The sequence below is a fragment of the Lates calcarifer genome, linkage group LG2 (assembly GCF_001640805.2).
Source record: "Lates calcarifer isolate ASB-BC8 linkage group LG2, TLL_Latcal_v3, whole genome shotgun sequence".
In the NCBI taxonomy this organism is placed as follows: domain Eukaryota; kingdom Metazoa; phylum Chordata; class Actinopteri; family Centropomidae; genus Lates; species Lates calcarifer.
In genome coordinates, this window is record NC_066834.1 from 21,694,881 (window position 1) to 21,716,121 (window position 21,241).

General features: G+C 40.2%; 1 protein-coding gene across 1 annotated transcript in view; it reads right to left on the reverse strand.

The window, feature by feature from the left end:
- Positions 1-20,962, reverse strand: part of tox3 (TOX high mobility group box family member 3) — a 38,837-nt gene extending 17,875 nt beyond the window's left edge. The window contains exon 1 of the mRNA XM_018666991.2: positions 20,069-20,962. Within this exon, the coding sequence (XP_018522507.1) occupies positions 20,069-20,170 (102 nt within the window). The 5' untranslated portion in view covers positions 20,171-20,962. The remainder of the gene's footprint in view (positions 1-20,068) is intronic.
- Positions 20,963-21,241: the final 279 nt, after the last annotated feature.

Here is a 21,241-nt window from a genome sequence, read left to right on the forward strand (position 1 = left end):
AATGAGAAAGGGAGCCACAAGCTCTGCTAGCAGTTGCTGAAGCAGGTGGTTTGCACTGTCGAGGCCTCTGGTGCCGTCTTACCTGGAGCTGCCCCACTAAACTATATCTGACTCGAGCGCTGGGGTTTACATGTTTGCACAAACGTATAAAGACACAAACGCACACAGGCACAGGCAGCTGTGTGTAACTTTGAGACATGACATGGCTGGGTTACGTCAGCCACTCGGCTGGTAATTAACCTTATGCTGGGCTTATCTTGGAAGTGTTACTCCGTCCCCCCTCTTCTTTTAGATAACAAATTGAAGTCTCAGAGATATCCCTCTCTATTCAAGCACTAGGAACATTGTTCCGATTGTGGGGGGAGATAGGGCTTCATGCAGTGCTGTCTCTGTTTCTTCTATCCCCGTGTCTCTCTGGATGTGAATAAGACTTTAAAGAAAGAGCAGACAATTGCTCTTCATTGTACAGTAAACAGTTTACTGATAATTTGGGAAAATCCCAGAGGAAAACAGACAGATCTGTAATCTTCTAGCTATAGATGCTTGTATACTTTCCTGCCTGTTGCATGGAAGGAAACAGGGAGAGGTTTCTGTAAGCATAAGAGTGGCTTTGTCTCAGGTTCAGTGTAAACTTCTTCCTGGCATTAATAGTCACACATTTTCAACTCAATTACTCGCCATGTTACACATCACTGGTTAATGTGGTTGACAACTTCATGAGCATGTAAGTGTTTATAAATCAGGGAGCAATGTGTCATTAAAACAAATGCCACACTGAGAGGTATGGTTGAATTACATACTGTAAGCATGGACACCGATCCGAATCACATTAGCTTCATTAGAGAAAACACAATCAAGTTAAATCCAAGTGCTAATTAGTAGTGTGAAACTCCCTGGGCTCTGTCCCCGTGAGTCGTGTTTTATTGTGTTTCCAGGGCCCTTTAAGAGCAGTTCCAAATCTCCTCTGAGAGCTGTGACTAACATCCCAAGAAATGTCCCCAGCCACTGGTATCAATCTTCACCATTAAAAGCTGTACTATGTTGCGGCGTAGCCTGTGCCGGAGGCCTCGGCGGACGACCAGAGCAGGAGAGTGGGGACTGTTATTGTTATTCCCAATTCATTTTTTGGGGGGAGCGAGGGGGTGTGGTGGGGGGTGGGGGGCATTCGGCACTCATGTTCGCGGCAGTACCGATTGAGTCAAATGCCAGATGAAATTAAGTGTGATTGGAGGGACCACGCAGATGACGGTAAGGGACCGCGCTAAAATGGGTCAGCGCAGACAATGAAGGCTCTGTAATTAAAATGATGTGACGAGCTAGACAAGAGCTGCAGCAGCTATGTGAGGGGCCAAATAACCGTGAGTGTGCATGGAGAAGCATTGTGGAAACAGAGATGTAACATATATGAAAACCTGGGGAAATTTGAGGGGTTGAATCACATGATTTATGCAAGATAAATGCTCCTGAAACACAATAAACTGGCCCTTAAATGCCTTGTAAAGCACTATAGCAACAGCTAAGGCAATGATGTCACATGCATTCAAGAAACCAGCATCTCACTTCTTCACATTTCCAAAAATCAGTCATGTACTTCTAGAAGGGAACCATAGGGAAGCCATAGAAAAGGGTGCTTGGAATAGCCGTAAGAGGCTTTTATTAACAGAGTGAATTCACAGTTAAAGGTGCTCTGTAATATGAGCCACACTAAGAGCCAGACATGGCTACATGGCAGAGCAAACACTGGGCACTCAGTGTTTTTATTTCTCCTTCTGCTCCACCAGCACATTTCTTCAATAACTGTTTAACAGGAGAGAATTAAGAGCTTACATGGATCCTGATCCTGATGTGAAAAGACTCCACTGTCTGCATGATCGCAGGCAGACAGAAAACCAAGCAAGCTCACAGTGAATGGGATGAATATGAATTTCTTACATTTGCTCTAATGCACAGTGCTGCCTTTCTCTTCATTCTAAGTCAAGATAATACTTCAAGGTTATTCTTAAAATCAAAATTTAAACAACAAACATCAGCATGCATACTGCCCACTTTTTTATTTTTCTGACTGAAGCAAATGTAATTTTGATGCTTGATTTCCCCCCTATACACCTTTTAAATCCCACTGCAGGAATATTTGTATGAAAGAAATGTCCAGTGGGAAATATGGTGTTTTACAGCTATTATAGCAAACAAAATTATTTCAACCTCAGGGCGAACACAATATTGCACCAACATGACCCCATCGCACCCCCAGTATGATGGAGTAACCACACAGATCCTATCAGTAAACATGAACTGGACAACCAGGATCCACAGAATACGAGCCTGAAGAGCCTCTGATAGCACAGCTGCCATCTCTGCATGCATACAAATGGAAAAACATGCACTAGTTAAAACCTTTTCACTGGAACACTGAGTACTGCTTTGTCAGTCGTCAATAAATGGTTTAAGAAGACTAATAATGACTGGGAAAGATGCATGATGACAGTATTTTACTATAAAAAAGAATGGAAGATTTGTTAATGTGTTTTCAAATCAGCTTCAGCAGACTGTTCTTTGGTTTTACAGCACAATCAAAAAGTCACAATACCAGTGCTGTCTGTCAGCAGGTAACCAAATTGGACACATTCTTTCTCCCCACCGAAAGCCACCAAACTAATTCAATCAAGCACCCAGGCTTTTCCAGAAACATATCAACTGCTGACAAGCGATTTTACAGTTCAGCTTGAACTCAGTAATCACAGCCTAGCATGTGTTCTCTGGAACATGACACTTGTGCTAATATGGTCTCCAGTGGTCCCCATAAAAGACAGCAAAAACACCACAGTTAAAACTCAACCTCCAATCCCAAGAAACCCACAGTAATTTGCTATGTATTATTTTATGCAATTTCCTTTAAAGGTTGGCCTACCGCCAGGTTTGAGCCTCTCTCTTAGTGAAGGAGATTGGAGACTCAAAAGAGCAGCTCTGTTTCCTTTCCTGTGCTCCTGGTTGGGCCCTGTTGTAGCCTCTGGAAAAAGTTATCTTCTGATGCCCTCCTCACCAAATACATGCTCATTTACAACCCAATTCAGCATAAACACTCTGCAGCTGCCCCTCTGGTGATCACAAGGCCTATTCACGCCCAGCAGGCCGCTGCGCATGCAGCGCAGAGCTGACATATATAGATATATTCCCTCCTATGTGTGCAGCAGTCAATTTGTAAAGCGACTCCACAACACAGCATGTCCACACAGTCGGCTCACAAGCTGTGTTCTGATCTGCAGGCCGAATCGATTGGTAATTCAGTTTAAAGCTAAAATCATTACTCCCCCAGCCCAGCACTGTCTTCCACCATTAGGACTGCTAGTCCTCAACTACATAAGGTAGCATTGGGGGGAAGTTCATTGTAAGCATCTCACTCTTCCCTTGCCTCTCAGTGTGAGTACCTTAACAGTTGTGCAGAGCATCCAGCATGAGAAAAAGTCTGAGTCTTATCTGGGAACTGAATCAAGCTGATGACAGTTTTGTTCAGGCTGTGTGCTGATTTATCTCCTCTCTCACACCACACTGACCACTGTGGTCTGAACTGTTGTCATCACAGCTTGCTTTGCTTTGGTAAACGTGAATCTGAAGGAACAGTTTAAACCCTTGTGGATGCATGGTCCACAAACTGCTGTATGTCAGAGTATTACGTATGTGGTTCAGGTTGAAATTTGGACCTTTAACTTTTTGTCCCCCCCACATCCCTAAGGTCTCTAAAATTTAAGAGCAAGGCAATATAGATGGGAGGTTGTTATGAGCAAACCCAAAAGCAGAGGCTCTGTTCTTCAAATTACACTACATGGTAGAGGAACATTACAATTCTGTCATGGGGCATGAAACTAAGTTTGCATATCCAACCAAAATGACAAGCTTAACTATCAAAATAAAGGAAAAACTTTAAAGCGATTTCACAGCTCAGCAAATATGTATTATGTTTTTTCAAGCTTCCCAGTCATTATGGCAGTGTTGAAAGACAGTAAAAGGCTATAGTTGGTGCGTTCAGCATATTCCTTGGGGCTAAATTTATATTCAGCACAGATGCAGTGCATAAGAGTGATAGCATGGAGATGCAAACAGACCAGGGTGAAACAGCATTTGTAAGATCTTTACATTTATTTTAAATTAGAGTACCTGATTTTACTGTAATGCGTAATTTTACTGTAATGCAAAGTGGTGGACTGGCTCACTAGTACCATCCCTTTGGCCATGCCATTAGCATGGCTAAAAATAAGACTGTTACTTTGAATTGTACTTTCCCTAATTTTGTTATCAAAGTTTTTTTTTTTCTGATATGTTAGTTAACATCTCAAATTTCTCTGTCATCAGGTTTTATGTGTATATGTTGATTTAAGAGCAAACACGGTGACAATACAGTAACACATTAACACCATAATTTTGTTGCACAGCCACATCCAACGCTACCATGCTCCACAATGGAACTAAAATACACTGAGGTTCACCATAGCTACTGTTTTCTCTGAGGCCTAAGACTTGCAAATGCTGCCAAAACAAAGATGGTCTCTCAGCATCCGTCATAATGGACCCATAGCCTGAGCCCAGTAGTCTCAATACTATGCAGGTCAACATCCAACATCCCTGTTTTTTTTCTAGCTGTTGAGTCTGCTCTGTACTCTCAAGAGCAAATCCTAAAAGAAAGCGCAAGCTAAATGGGGTGCCATCTTTGATCTGGCGGGGTGCAAAGCCATTGGCCCACAGCCACAAAGGGGCTTAGACGATGGAGAGGGCCTCAGAAACATGGTGTAGCTTTCTCACAATAACTGCTGTTGCATGGACACATAGCTCTTGAGGAAGCAACATGAGAAAGGCTTGGCTTGGTGGTGTTGTCTTGCTTTTACTGCTAAGCCATGTCTCAAGGCTGTTTACTCTCAGCAGCTTTGAAGCAACTCCAACTCAAGATGGTATCAGAGGTGTGGATTTGAACCAAAGCTTACTCTGCTCTGCTTGCCACTCTAATACTATAGAGTAGGAGACTGCTGTGGGGTTAAGGGAGCTAATAACTAAAAATTACATGGTTAAATGTCATACAAGAGAAGAACAGCTTTCTGTCACTGGAAATGGGTTTGTTTTCAGTGGCGCTAAATGGTTGGTGGTGATGGTTGTGCTACTTCTCTGGGTTTGTCAGGCAGCTATGAGCTCTGGGAGTTGGATTCACATAAAGCTCTATTGAAAGCTGCTGGGAGTGGAGTCCTCTCTTATTGCTTTAGCAGCACAGATGCATTTTTCTATTCCCTGTGTGCCGTTACTGGCTAATACACTCATTATAACCAGCTTTGGGAATGTGCACAGTCAAGAGCTTTTAGTGATGGACTAAACACAATCCTCTATTTCTTATCAAGTAATGTCAGAAAAGGGATGTATTTGATTTTGTGAATAAAAACAATACATTATGTGATGCATTTATGGTGCTGCAATAACAACATATTCAGTCCGGTAAAGTCTTAATGTATAGTATAGCATTCTTTTGAACAACATTACTAGCTTAGTTCACTAGTATCTGATACTAATAAACACTAATAGAAATATGCAGTCTACACAATGAAATATGCTCTTCCTAAGGGCTGTGTCATTTGATAAAACACATGCTATTATTAAAAGTCTTCTTTACACTGCGCCTGAAAAAGTTTACAGCCATTTGTAGCATTGTGTGCAGCCGGTTAGATCTTCAGTCTTTGCATCATTTCAGTTCAACAATACATTTTAAAACCTTCCTGTGTACTGAGACAGTACTTTCCAAGTCTGTGTGCAACCTGTGTCTTTTCTGTTAGTCTTACCATAAGTCCACAGTAAGCACAAACCGACCAGTTGTTCAATCTCTATAAATCTGAAAAACACAAACTGCTGAGCGGTGACTCATATATCAGTCTATTATATACTACAGGGCTGACTGTATTAAACAAATGGCCAGGCCTGCAGCTGGAAAAGAGAGGCAATATAGAGAGAGCAGAGGTTATTGTCTAATTTAAATCTTGGCTGCTTTCCCAGAGCTGTACCACATTCCAATTTGTGGCTGTGTTGCTTGGCGCTACTGACAGAGGTCCGGCTGCAAATACTCTCGGGCTCCTCTCCAGAAATGTGTCTCCAAACTGACAATCAACAAGTTGGCAGAGATTAACGGAATGACTGGGGCAAATTAGGTGAAATAATGAAAATGCACAGATATGGATGTTGGGCTTTGTGCTCTATCTGCACGTGCCTTTTTTTATCTCCCGCTGCGGTTGCTATAATGTATCTATAATCATTATGTCTTAATATGCAACAACACAGACTCATAAAGAAAGGCAGCACATTGCTTCTGTAATGTCTTTGAGTTCCATAATGAAACAGCAGCTGGAAAAGACATCTGTGAACACATAGTAGTTACAGAATGGTTGAGCGGGCTCTTAGAAGCAATTAGCTATTTCAAGCATTTTCTCTTTGGCATACTATTGTCCGTTCATCTGCTAGATTGACAGCACACCAGGACATCATTAGCAAACCTGACGGCTGTTGAGTCGCAGACATTGTTTTTCTTGTGACAGCAACCATCAGGCTAAGTGCTTCACTAATGTTTTTAACAGTAGTTAAACTCAAAATGTCACTTTAACATTTCCTACTTAAAAGCAGTGTGAGATTAAGATACCAGCTTTGAATAATTACAAACACTAAGCCTTCAACTTTGATTCCATATCATTGCACTGACATTTAAAGAGATTCGGAACAAAGACACACTACACATCTTTTAGTCATAATGCAAAAATTATTCCTTTCCTCTCTGTAAAAATGACAGGTTGGAGATCAAAGGCATAGAGAAACCTGAAGGTTTGCTGTATATTGAAGTGGCGCTTTTGAAAGAACAAGGTAACTTAGCAAAGTGTTCACATGTGGAAAAAAAACAGTAAAAAGCTCTATGCAAAATCTTTTTTGTTGACAACATTTGTCAGTGTGTGGCCAATCAAACGCAACCATCTTCTCCAGACTGAATTTCCCTGCAGATACTATCAGGCAAATTAGTGGAAATCCATTTGTCACACAAATCTTGCACTTGTGCAGTATATAGACAGTATAAACACACTGCTGTTAAAAAAAAAAACAAATGACTGCAAATCAAAATCTTCTTCTGTAAATGCAGTTTTGACATGTTCCTTCAACATGACTGCACATGAAAATCACTCAGAATATGTCTATTTTAACAACTGAAAATAATTATATAAGTTGTATTTGTTCAACCCTTCTTTACAGCTGTATTGATTTCCTCCTTTGACCACAGCTCCCTCTGAACACTTTTATCCCATTTCTCTAGTGCAGGCAGTTAAAAAAAGGGGGTCACTGACATTTTCTGTATTTGAGCCTTGACCTCTATTTTAGGATCATGCTGTGAGTTTCTCCACTAAAATAAATGAGAGCAAGGCACGGTCTGCTCGGCACTCACACCTTCCCGTGCTCATGTTCTCCCATCACTCTTCATTTGTCTTCATTAGGCTCGTTCTTGACCCGTTTCTTTTCCAGTTCTCTGCCAGTATACTGTATACGATCTGCAGAGAGCACATTGCAGCCCCTATCTCCTGGCATTTTGTTGTTTATATGCAAGTTATTACCAACTACATGTAAATAACCAAAGATTTTATGGCCTAAAATACAGAAAGGGTTTCCCATGTCCATCAGGTGCGTTCAGTCAACAAACCCTAAAAGACAAATGTCACTAATCTAATTCATCAATACATAAGCAAAACCTGTAATGACAAAATCAGTGATTTCCACAGGGGGTGCCATGCTGTAAAAGCTGACTGCAGCTTTAAGTCTTAGTGAGAAACAGAATTCCCACTGTCAACTTGTCATCAGCTAATTTACCTGGAGCCAGAGGGGGAGATTCACTGGACACATAGGGAGAGTTAATCTCTTCATTCATCTTCACTAAAGAGATCGACCCAATTAGCTCGCCACATTGACTGACAGCCCTTGTGTTTGCTTTTCTCCCTTGACTTCTACCCCCCCGTCTTACATCACGAGTTATGCAGTTTATGCTGGCTTCAGCTGAAGGCCTTTAAAATTATTTGAGGGTACTGTACAATGAACAGTGAAATAATCATGATGTCTTTATTCAAATCTGTCGAGTCTGAAATATTCACCACTGCAATTTGCTGTGACTGATTAGCCAGTGTAGGGGTTGCTTGGGGATAGCTCTCCAGAGCTCTGTAATTGAGCGGATTTGACTTGGGAGAGTTTTTTTTTTTTTTTTTTTTTTTTTTTTGGCTGATAACTACACACATTCCCTTTTTAGTGTACTTTTCTTTTTTTAGCTTCTCCAAAGAGCGAGTGCACATCAGAATTATGATGCTTGCTGGAACAGCAGTATGTGGTATGTAGGACAGTTTATGTTTCAATTTCTGTCCCTAGAAAATGCGACTCCACATCTTGTTTCATCTGATGATTTACCACAATATCTCTGGCTGTAGCCCAGAGACCAGTCAGTGTTGGCTGGCCTGGTCACTGCAGGACTGTCAGATCTAGAAACTCAAAGATCAGGGACAACAATAGCCCGGAGGACTGCCACCGTGGCCTCTAACATCTCACAATAAACAAAAAATAGAGAATGTTGATGCAGATGTCTGTGTGCTGTTACTGATTTGGTATTATAGGATATGAAGTCTTAAAAAACACTGCATGGGCATTTTGGAAAATATGACATGAATTTCATCATTTGGTATCTTTTAGATCTCTGTGGTGGGAAGAGTTGTTTTGTCAAAGACGGGTGCTCAGTCTGGGATGACCAGTAGCTGGTAGCAGTAGGTGGCTAATGATGCAGATATAGATACATATTGTTGTATGACATTTACCATTATTTTGTAACTGTCACTTATGGCCACTGTTAAATAAAACTTGAGGTAACATTTCAGCAAAAATCATCTCTCAGTTTTCCCTTCACAAGCCACATCCTGTTGAACTTATAAGACTACTCAAATATATACTGATGTGATGACCTGAGACGTTTAGACAAAGGTTAGATTTTGTAGCTGGCACATACATTTGAGGGATTGCACGGCTTAAAAGGGATAATAAACAGTGCACTGAAAAGGGTAAGCCATCAAATAATGTCTAATAATGAGCTGTTTCGTTATAATCCTGTGTGGATAATTATGAGATTAATATGTCAATCCTGGTTTTGGCAGGTTCTGCTGCCAGGAGAGGCTACAGTATATTCACCACAGTCCTTGTGCCACAATGCTACTGAAAACAGTTCCCTTCTTTCACATTAAATCTCATTTATTTGGTGCAGAAAACAAAGCGAGATGCTGTTATTCTTTTCCAAAACACAGCACTAATGCTCTGGGGCATGATTTGTCATTGTTATTCAGTGCTCGCTCACCTACACTTAAAACATGATCCTTCTGGATTTTAATTAAGCACCAAGGTACCTCCCAGGGGGTTCTGACTTGGCAAAGGAAACTACTTTGATTTATGTACTACTTTGTTGTTCCTGCTTGAAGCTTGCCTGTTATGAGAGACTGCAGTGATGAATGAAAGAGGAGGGCAATTATTCTTATTTGTTAATTAGTTCCTGTTAGGGATGTATTTTTCTGAAAATATCAATACCCACCAATAATGAAGCTGAACACAGAGCTGTCTCTTTACATTTCATCATCTCTCAACCTCACAACAATCAAACAGAGACCACTGACAGTGTTAGGACTAGGTAAACTGGGACTCTTACTGTAAGCTGGGCACATGTTCATACATGCTCAGCTAAATTTGGTGACAATTCACTGCTACATCAACTAAAGTTGATAGGAATGTGCCTTTGTGTGTTATGCACGCCAGCAGCATAATACATCAATTTGCATGCATCCCCCATTCCCCACCACCCATACAGCAGAAAACAGCATAAATCAGCAAAAATAGTTATTTGTAGGACACTACAGTATGCTGTTTCAACAGAAAATGTATTCAAACACAATTTACTGGCTGTTAAATCAGTAATTAATAGCTAACATTATTGTAGCTCCAGAGAATTTCACAAGCACAAGTGCACATATTTGTCAATTCTCAATGTCTCTCAGACATCTGGGTATGAAAGTAACATACCCTTTTAGCTTCTATTACGATCATGTCTTTATGGACATATCACTACACAAAACAAAACAATAAACATTATTAAAAAGCTAAAGTGCAGGTGCTGGAACATTATCATCATGTGGTATGGTAAGCCTAACACTTTTCAGACATATGAACATACTGTACATAGGTGTTAGCAGTTGTTAGCCAAAGCTAATATTGTTGTTTCTCTTTCTTGATGGATAGCAGCCAGTTTTTAATATGAACTCTAGAGTACTGGCAAGAGTATAATCCAGACTACCCAGGTGTACAATATGCAGCTGTTTTTAATAACACACCAGCAATAACAGATGACATATTCTCACTTGTGATGTAATACTGTTCAGACAACACAATCTGATTATAAAAGAATATATAGCCGTTAAATGTGTTATGGTGTCAATCTAAGAACTTTCTTCTACTTTTTATTCATTGACCACGATATAAAAAGTGAAAATCGCTCTTTTCTACCAACTTCATCATGGCCTACTGTGCCACATAATCTACATTCACAAATCAAAGCAGCAGCTGAAAACATATCCCATGATGAGAGTTGAAAGTGATGGTCAGCCACCTCTGTGACACAGGAATGGTTTCAGAGACAGACCTTGTACGAGGTCTGCTCTCCTAGATGCATATCAGAAGCTAATGGAGTCTCGAAACTACAGGGGTGCTGCAGGATCGCTACGATTAGCTTGTGGAACTGCTGAAGGTCACCACTGCTGAGCTGAGCAGCCACAAGCCTTCATAAAACCATGCAGCGTATCATTATTTTCAAAGTGTTTCATTATGGACGGTTAACCTTGGCTAACTCCGACCTAACACTTTAATCAGCTGCCTGTAATGCCTTTGAAACAGAGTAATCATTCAGCTTCTCTTCTTGTTTATCAGCGGGAGACACACAAATGTAGTGGAGACTATTTAAAAAAAAAAAAAAGACAGAACCCTTTCCCAAGGCTGTTCAGGTATTTGAAAAGTTACACCATGAGTCAGAACCTCCAAAGATGAGGAAGTAGATCAGTTTCCTTGGAAGGAATGTCATTTGAAAGAATTGTCAGTGGCTGTCCAGCAAGGGAAACCCTGCCAATGTGGAGGCCTCACAGACCTTGATCTTGTTTCTACTGCTGCCATCCCACACTATGACCACATGCGAGTCTGCGAGCCAGCAGAAACACACACATCACAATAAACAAGGACATGCTGTGAATGAGCCTCCACTTCAACTCCTGAAAATATCAGAAGTCAGCTCAAGAATTTCATGGACCCCATTCATAATCCCAGCTGAGGTTTCAGGGACTGGACCTTTATTATGTGGCTGCAGCTTTTACTGAGGCCATGTCCATTGTTCCTTTTGATCAAGTAACTAAATAAAAACTAGACAGATTCATGAATACTGCATGATGCTGCATGATTTTCATCTAACGGAAAATCTGAGAGCAGTGATATTTCAGTAACATGTTGAGAGCTTTGTTCATTCAGATGAAGGCAATTGTTGAGCAATTATGGCTAAAAGAATGATGTAACAGTGATGCAATGAATCAACAGTGTTTCCTAAAATTGTGCTCTTTGTAGAACATCTTTGATTTATTTCGCCTACAGTGTCCAGTCCTGACAAGTGGAGCATGATTAACATTTTTATGGTTATATTTAAAGAACTCAGAGTTCTTGGTAAGGATATGGGGATAGATAATGATCTCAGATCAATATTGAAAAAGGTCAACGCCTCAAGTCAAGTTTACACAGCTTGCGTTACAAACGTTCTTTATGGTGAGAAATTGAAAGCGTGAAAGAACAGCAGTAAATTGGAGGCCAGAAATAATAAAGAAAAACATACATGAGTAAACATTAACTGTTGTTTAATTACTGTGCGGAGGTTTCTTTTTATGTGTAACTGGTCTCTAAGATGGATTCGCATATCTAACAAACCAAACGTAGGGAAGACATAAAGGGCAAACATATTCTTCTTAGAACAGCTGTTCCATTCTCCCCTGGGACTTAACACTACAGCGAGACAGTCCTCCATCAGTGCACTGTATTGAGATCTTGATATCATTCAAACTGAACATGAATTACAACAAAAAACAAACTATTCATGCCAATGAATATTCTTATCAGTCCAAGGCATGTATAAAAAAGATTCATTTAAACTGAGGCTGGGTGAGATGGCAGTTTTCCAATTCTTACAGACTATTAAAGCTCATTTAGAGGGTGAAGTAGCTTTATAGGCTGCAGTATTATTGCTGTGGCAATAACTGTTCAGACAGACATTAACATTATCCAACTGCTGCAAACAGACTATATGTTTTAGAGTGTTTGACAATCACTACAGGACACTCAGCAAGAATTAACATAATCATGCAAAAGGGGGACAAAACAGTGACTAAGCTTGTTTGAGTCTAATTTTTAAAAGATGTGATGCTTACACATTCTGCTGTGTGATAAAGAGGTTATATTTAAAGTTAGCCTTCCTCGAACCCTGTGACAGTTTGCTCCAACATGCCATCTACTTTGGCCATTCAAATAAAAGTTTTATTTACCCCCCATTATTTAAGCTCTTTGTCCAAGAGGTCGGAGGGATATTTGCACACCTGCTACTGTTGTCAGTCCTTTTAGTACAACCTGGTAACATGCTGCATTATGGGAATGTGTGATGAAGGAGGGGGGCTGCTGAAAAAGGGTGAATTAATCACACTGCGTAACACGTAATACTACACACACCTGCAGCACATACAGCCCATAATGAGAGAGAAATTCACACTCAACCTGATACATGGACAATGGTTGGAACAGTGACTAATATTTCTATGAGTAGGCTGCTTTAGCCTCAATGGTCACACCTAAATCAAAGCATAAAAAAGAAACCTACACTCGGCCAATAATTCTAGTTTGGTTGACAGGACTAATTTATGTGTTACAGGAAAAATATCTTCATTTTGAAAATGTGATGCTGCATTTACCCGATTGGAAGCTGATTGGATCAGCTGGAGGAAAGAAGTCTGATATAGAGAGAGCAGCAATGAATTCAACTCGTCCAGTCTAGAAAATATTACCCGTAACTGTGTGAGGAGGAGGACATTCGTCAGTGGCCTGTGCTCCTTGAAAAGAGCCAAGGGCTTAAGTCAAGCAAGTCAAGTTAAAAGGAAAACAGCAGAATGTTTTGATACAGTCTGTGAGCCCATTAAGAGAATTGGACATTAGATCTATGAAACATGGAATGGCTGCTTCACCGGAAAGCTTTAAAAATGAATGTGTCTTAACAGCGAGGCTAACCACTAAAGGGACACAACACTTATTGAATCAGCCAACCAGGAGTGATTGACTGGTCCTTTTGAAAACTGCTTAATTCACGGTAAAAGCAGTTTTCTGGGGCACAGGGAGTTTTTTTTCCCCCTTCTTTTTAATAAGTCAGCAAGGTTGAGGCTGTCAAAGATGTAGTGAGTCAAAACCAGATTAAAACAGTTTATCATGGTGGAAAAATATCTCTTATGGGAGACCTGATTTGATTCAAAGGAGCATAGTATTTACAAAAAATAAGCAGAGTCCTTCAACTTTATCATGTTTTTAGGCTTAGCTTTGTGGCTTTGTGGATCACCTCACAAAAAACACATTAGTTTAAATATGTCTGAACACAACACTCTGATTAATGACAGTGTAGATAGCTCTTTTGTGCAGTACTGTATATAGTTTAATCACCAAAATTAAAATAAATTAAACATTGGAATTATTAGTGTGTCATGTATCATTTGAACTGTAATGAAGCATCAAATAATAACATATTTGGAGAAGAGCAATAACAACGCAAGGAGCAATTTTCATTTAAACAACAGATTGCATTGTGCTGCACATCTAAACTCTACTGTGAATCTGATGATCAGAAATTAGCAAAAAAAAAAAAAAACAGCTATTAAAGCAATCGTTTAGACAAAGCAATGATCATTTACATCACATTTAAATAGCTATTCAATGCTGTGAGGACTACAAGTGAAACTCATTCCTCTATTAATGTATGACTTTAGATGTCAAAAGAAACTATTTTTTCTCAGGCACTTACATGGTTTGATGGATGGTGTAGTGATGTTGTGTACATGATCAAAATCCAATAACAAATGTGTCTCTCCTGTGCATTCCTCCTCTTTGTTATCACTGAAAGAGATGTTTTTGAAACAGCCGTGCAGCTACAAATTTTTCAGGAAGAGAAGGTTGTTTTAGTTCAGTGGGGACCAACACTGCCGGGGTTAATCCTAAAGGAAAAATGTAATATCACATACACATGGTTGGCCCACTCTACAAAGACATCCCACATGTAAGAATTGATTTTTTTTTTTACTAGTTTTACTGTACTGTATATTTGGTCCCTAATTTGCCCCTGGCCATGAGATCACAACCTAAGGCAAAGGACTGAGATGTTCTTTGTCTACAGCCATGTCAGTTGGACATGTGATGCCCAGTGGGTTCACAACCCACTAGTTGAGAAACTATTTTAGAGTGTAAGCTCTGTTTAAATGAACCACGCTGAGTTAAAGAACAAGGAAATGTAATGAAGTGGATTTATGAGCAGTGATAGCAGGATTACAGTGCTGATCTGGGTAATGGTCTATGTCTATATAAGATTTCAGAGCCTTGTTGTCACATCCACCTCATAAAGAAAACAGACAACCTGGTCTTATGTTTCCCACAGGTCCAGACTGATGGTTCACCTCATCAGATTATACTGGTAAAAAAAAAAAAAAATAGTTGAAATGAACTGAAACAAATTCAGAGAGACTTAGCGGGGGCTTGTGCATGAGAATGTGTGCCATATGTCAACATCTTAATATGATCAACAAAGAGAGTGACAGGTGTGATGATGTGGTCCCATGGGAATCAGAAAGTATCAGGCTCATGGTTTAATACAGGCTGTTACAGCTCTAGTTTGGGTCTCATCTTCAGAAACAATCACTGTGAACCGCTTAAAAGCCAGTATTCATAAACAATTGGAGTTTCCACCAATCCTTGTAAGATCACAGCAACCGTCATCAACTTTGTTCAGACGAAATCCATGCTAAGAGACAGTGCAAGAAGTGGAGAGCCGTGCATTAAGAAAATGTGAACATCTGCTCTGTACAGACATACATGTAGTGTGGTCTGTCAGACAGAGCAGTCATTCTTAGACACAGGGACTCCAAGTACAGTGTGTGTCTTCGAGTGGGTGGACTAAAAATAACACTCTCTAATCTCAGTGGGAAAATTAGGTGTTTAATAAATCTGTTGAACTATATATCCTGACAGGCTACAACTAAGAGACTCAGCAAAACACATCAGCTATTCACTTTTTGGACACTTAAACATTTAACATGTGCCTTGGAGTCATATCCATCAGAGTCTGACAAAGCAGACAGCCTCTGAGGTTAAACCCACACACACACACACACAAGCTGCATCTGTGCACACACACATTTTAAGTTGTGTTTGGATATGTTTAGAATGTGTGTGATGAAATGGCACCAGCTGTGTACACTGGAGAGATGCACAAGGCCCCCTGGTTGAGCTGAGTGTTAACCCCTTCCCTCCCGATAAAGCAGAAGGGACAGCACACACACAAAAGAAGCTTGGCCCACTGTGGTTTGGACACAAAGGTTTGCTGCTGTGAAAGTACAGTAATTCACTAAGATCCTTCCCTCGGTTCCTTAAATCAGTGTTGTTTTTGGTTTCCTTAAATATGCATGGGTCAGTAGGAGCCACATGAACCATGAGCAGACTTCTGTTTCACCTACAGCACATTTTACAGGCTCCATAAAATTCTCTGATAATTGCAGCTGCAGCTCTACATCATTGTGTCAAGTCTTGCAGTCTGAACAACTTCCTTGTTGTTTTCACAGCACAGTCAGTCTTTCATATCATAGGTGAGCACATGATAAAATTCAAAGTAGATGGTAAATAAACTGGGAATGTTTCTATGTTCAACATAGAATAAAAAAAGTTTAATATGTGCAACAATAGAGACTTTGTCTTGTTATAAAGTTGTATTCCTTAAGCTTTTAGTCCTGGTTAATCTGATGACATCTGTAGTTACTGGTGATAACAACAAGCGTGGTTTAATACAACATCAAACACAGCTTGAGCAGCTGCTTTGTTAGAAATATAACTGAAGAACTGGTGTATCTTCAGTATCTTTAGTCAATAGTAATCTCACTTCATGCTGAACATGACATGAATAGCTCCCACAACAGCACGGAAAGCTCATTACCTCAGTCAGGTAACGAGACTGAGGCCATGTGCTGATGAAAAAAACATCATTGTTTTTATCTTTCTTTTGTAGATTTGTCTTTAACAATTTCTGAATCCAGTGAGGCTGGAATGGCACACTCTGCCACACCAATGAAAGCTACTATATAAAGAGATACAGAGATTACTAAATGTAAACAACTCAAATGGATATTGCCAACATGTTCTCATGGGATTGCGAATACATAGCACACCACTCTCAAGACATTTTTCATGTCATGTCTAAGCATTTTAAGCTTTTCACGTGTGATTTAATGTGCATATCATTAAACGTTGTTTTGTTTAGGGTGCAGGGTTAGTAAGTAGAGACAAGAAATGACGAAGCCTGAAATGACAAGCAAACAACAAAAAATGTGTCGTGATAACACGTGAAATGACTTACGGAAATAGGCGTGTTGTTCACATGCTATGTGGTGATATACCAGGCTGCTATTGCAAGAATTTTTATGAAAATCTTAACGATTATAGCTACAAGTCAAAAGACACAGTCATTGATTAGAAATTTGTTAACTTGTCCTTAGTTGTTAAAATGCTTTACTAATCACAAAAGATGACACAGCAAGTCATACTCACAACACACAGGTTGTTTTAGTTTGCAAATTTTTTATCTACAATGTGCTATGAAGCTATTTTTCTATATATTTGTCTACATGCCTCTGCAATAGTACCATTAAAATACTCACATGTATGGTTGACTCCCAACTACAAAGAATTATGATGTCTCAATGGTGCTGGCATTAGTTTTGCAAATAAACCTCATGTGTTAGCACCAGTGCAGGTGAAGAGTTTGTATTAACATCTGTTGGTAATTTCAGCCTCGCTTTGCCTGGAGGTAATGAAAGCCCGCACTAAATGGATACTGTATCTGAAACATTATTAAACCTTAAAAAGACCAGATGGCCATAAATATGGGAATAACACAGGGTCCCTTTCATGAAACCATTAAAGTGAATCAGATTTGACTTTTATAAATACCAAAACCAGTCAAATCCAAACAGCTCCTTGTCTTTGGTTGATGCTGTGCCTGACTGAGGAGGCTGCCCAGAAATACCACGTAACCTTAACTGTCTCACATCACTGGTATCACCAAAACAATAAATTGACAATGAGAAACAAATGAGAACGAGATGCGCGCACACACACACACATACTAACTAGATATATATAACTTGAAGTATCAATATATAACTTGATGCATCAGCCAGTAAGTCAGTAAAAGTTGGGACCTTGGTGGGTGTGCCCTTGAGCATAACTGATCCGTGCTCAGCCTTAAGTCAAGGTAGTTTAAGAAAAATGGACCCTGCTGTGACAGCCCTGTCACCCACCTGAACAGTCTGCATTTACTGTTTGGGCGAGAAAAAAAATCCCAAACATAAACTTTTGCTTTAAGGAGAGTTTCAATAAAGAAACTGACTTTTAATAATCAGATTACAGCCAATGATTTTTTTCTACTGAAAATATTTTATGAGCATTATTCAGCTGTGTGAAGTTGTGGCATGTTTCTCTTCAGGACTGCTGTTTCTCCTTCATCTCAGTGCCAAAAACAGGCAGCTTCATTAGTCATGACTGCAGCACCTAATTAAGTTTGTGCCACTCATTTGGATTTTTCTGTAAATTTAAAAGAATCTCTGATGTTTCAAAGTGCCTCTGGGCCCTTCTGTCTCTGTTGTCATTAAAACTGAACATTTCCTGTGCCAGCGTTTTGAGGGGGTATTGCCTGTTTTCCAATCAAAACTGTGAATCTAGAGAAAGTTTTTTTTTTTTTTTGCAAAAGGTGCTGTGACAGCTTATAAATAGATGTAAGAAGTAATTCTTCAGTTCTGTCTGACTTGTAAGCATGCCACATCTTTTGGATGACTAACCGCCCTGCATTGTACTACCTTTCAGCAAGTTGATTCAAATAAATTGGAGGCTTATTTGAAAGATGCATGCAAAAGAGTCTATTTGTTCACCATGGAACAGCTTTGTAATTAGCATGAAATGCATGCTTTGTACTCTCCCTCTCTCTCACTCTCCCTCTAACATAACTGGTAGAGATACTGGATAAGCACCTTCTCACCACCCTCCCTCTCACTCTTCTGTCTCCTTTTGCATTGTGGCCAATTACTGTTACAGATGGAAAATTTCACTTGACCTGGGGAATTTATGAGCGGGAATAAAATCGCACTTCGACTCTTACACCAATTCAAAGCAATGTAGTTAAAATTTCTCAAGGCTGATGAAGACATGATGAAATTGGGCACATATGACAACTTGGCCACATGACAAAGAGCTGATGAAACAGTGAGACAAACCTGGTAACTGTCTTGAACAGCATCAGATTGCAAGGGCTGAATAATTTGGGAGGGGGTAGCATGTGTGTGTGTGCGAGTGCCTGTGTGTATGTGTATGTGTATGAGAGAGAGAGAGGAGGGGTGGGGGATGTAGGGGCACCATTGTTTAGACTTTATAAAAGCAGCACGTCGCTGTTGTGTGATTTTTGTCTGTCATAGTGATGTTCCCTCTCACTGGGGAACATGGGAGTCAAGCTGCTGATGGATCCCTGGCCTAATAGTTCAAGTGTTACATCACTGACAAAATATCACAAACCATCAAACACCGTTTTACATAACCCCAGTCTCGCATCTGAGAGTTAATAAACTTGTCATACCTCAGCAATGTTATTATTAACAAGTCAGAAACAGTTCTGCATGCATACAGATGTAGCAAACTGAATAAAACAACACCGAAAACAGGCTCTCAAACCTGAGAGTGAGTAGAGAAAACCGTGCTATACGTCATGTGGCTGTTTTTATTAGTATGTCAAGCTGAGAGTTTACCGATGCCATGTTTAAGATAAGTGCACAACACAGCGCAATACTGACAAGGAACACATTCATACCAGACAGATAAAAAGTCTGTCTATTTCTCTCTCTCTGGGTGTGTTTCTATGTGGAGCTGTGAAGTCTAAAACTAATAAGCAGAGTTTATTTAAAGCAGTATCTGCGACAGCAAAAAAAACAAAACAAAAAAAACCCAGCAACCCTGATGTGTTAAGGCTAGTTAAATACTCATAACAGACTACTAAAGTTGAACAGTCAGTAATTTTATCACACTAGCAAATCTACATGCCAAAGGGCAAACAAGTGTTTATATAACATGCTATTTAACTACATCAGGTTGAGTGTTATGAAACTGGATCACATCATCACAGTGGAGCTGAGGAGATTATTAGACACTTGATACACTGTATCATACTTTCATCACATTTAGTGCTTATACTGTAATGTAGGGTGCTGATGCAATGATCCACCACTGATGTTGAGGAACATGAAACGGTATATCCAGCAGTGCCTGTGACTGTGGATCACATCACTCTGGTGAGAGTTTAGCATGAGACTGGTCTGAGCCAGACAAAAAGTAACAAGGGAGTCACTGCACTTGTATTGTAGGTTTCCATTAATACACAACAACAAAGTTTGTGTGTATTCATTAAGCAACTTTAGAGAAACTAGTGGTGGTAAATGGCTGAAGTCAGGAGGAAGTGGTCTAACTGGAGGCAATTAGGCTAATTTGCATATCACTTGTTTTAGACTGAGTAATTTCTGAACAGAAAGACTGTGGATCAGCCCGGAGTTACGGAGCAGGGTTTCAGCACCGGCGTGGTCATACAACACAAAACTAGGCTACAACACACAGCAGAGGGGTTTCTTACCTTATTGAAGTTGTAGTAGCCCAAACAGTGGGCAAAATCCAGGTTCGGTGGATCTCCTGGAATAGAATTTCCACCAGCGGTCGGATAAAATCTTACATCCATGGTGCTTGAGGGAGCCGCGCAGCTGTAGCTGTAGCCTACTCTGCACGGAGCTCAATTTGTTTCTGCCGTTTACAATCCAAGCGCACAGAGAGAGAGAGACGGAGAAAGAGAGGCAGTGAAACTGACCCCAGCTTTTGTTGGGGTAAACGAGATACTGCTGTGGGGAGAAAGGCTTCGGGGTAAAGTTTTGATATTCCTCTTCTACACCTGGTTCAAACGCTTCATTTCTGAAGAAGCCCACATGAAGGTTGGACTGAGCCCAATAAGCTGTCGCTCAAGGAGCAGTAGACGCTGTGTGCCCATGCATTTACACACAGCTGCTGCTGTATACAAAGAAGCCACGAGACCGGCGACTGAGCGTGGGTCCACCTCCTTTTCCTCCCTCTTCAGATGCAGGAAAAAGAAAAATGAAAACTGTAATAAAGTGGAAATGATAACCGCCAAGTAAGTCCGCACGTCAAAACAGTACGCGTACACAGAAATAAGTCCGTATCCTTGGCTGTGTCTCTCAGAAGTTCATTTCTCTAACTTAGAAAACTAGTTGGTGGAGCAGTTTGACTAAGAAGCAGCTAGCTGGCCGCACGAGCCCATCTGCTAAATGCAGCGTTTGGAGGGGTTTGTAAAACAAGCAAAACAACACTCCACAGATGGTGCAATTAGTGAATATGATGTAGTACACTCAGTATCCCGGTTCAGCCTTCGGCTCTGCCTGTCGTAGTGATGAACAAGGCAAAATGTGTGAACAAGCCAGCCACTCCCCAAACACACTAAGCCACTCCCATGAAAACACTGCATTTAAGTCCATGTGACATGTTGGCATATGAGAATTAATTACAGTTACAGCAGTCTGTTTCTGTGTGCATTTTATCATTTGAACATATCAGTCATTCCTGTATTTTCTTGATTTTCTGTGTTTTGATTTGGACACAGACACAACTTGGGCAGCCAGTTTTTATATGTATGTGTGTGTGTGTGTGTATATATATATATATATATATATATATATACACACACACACACACACACACATACATACATACATATATTATCATTGATTGGTTGAAAGAGTCT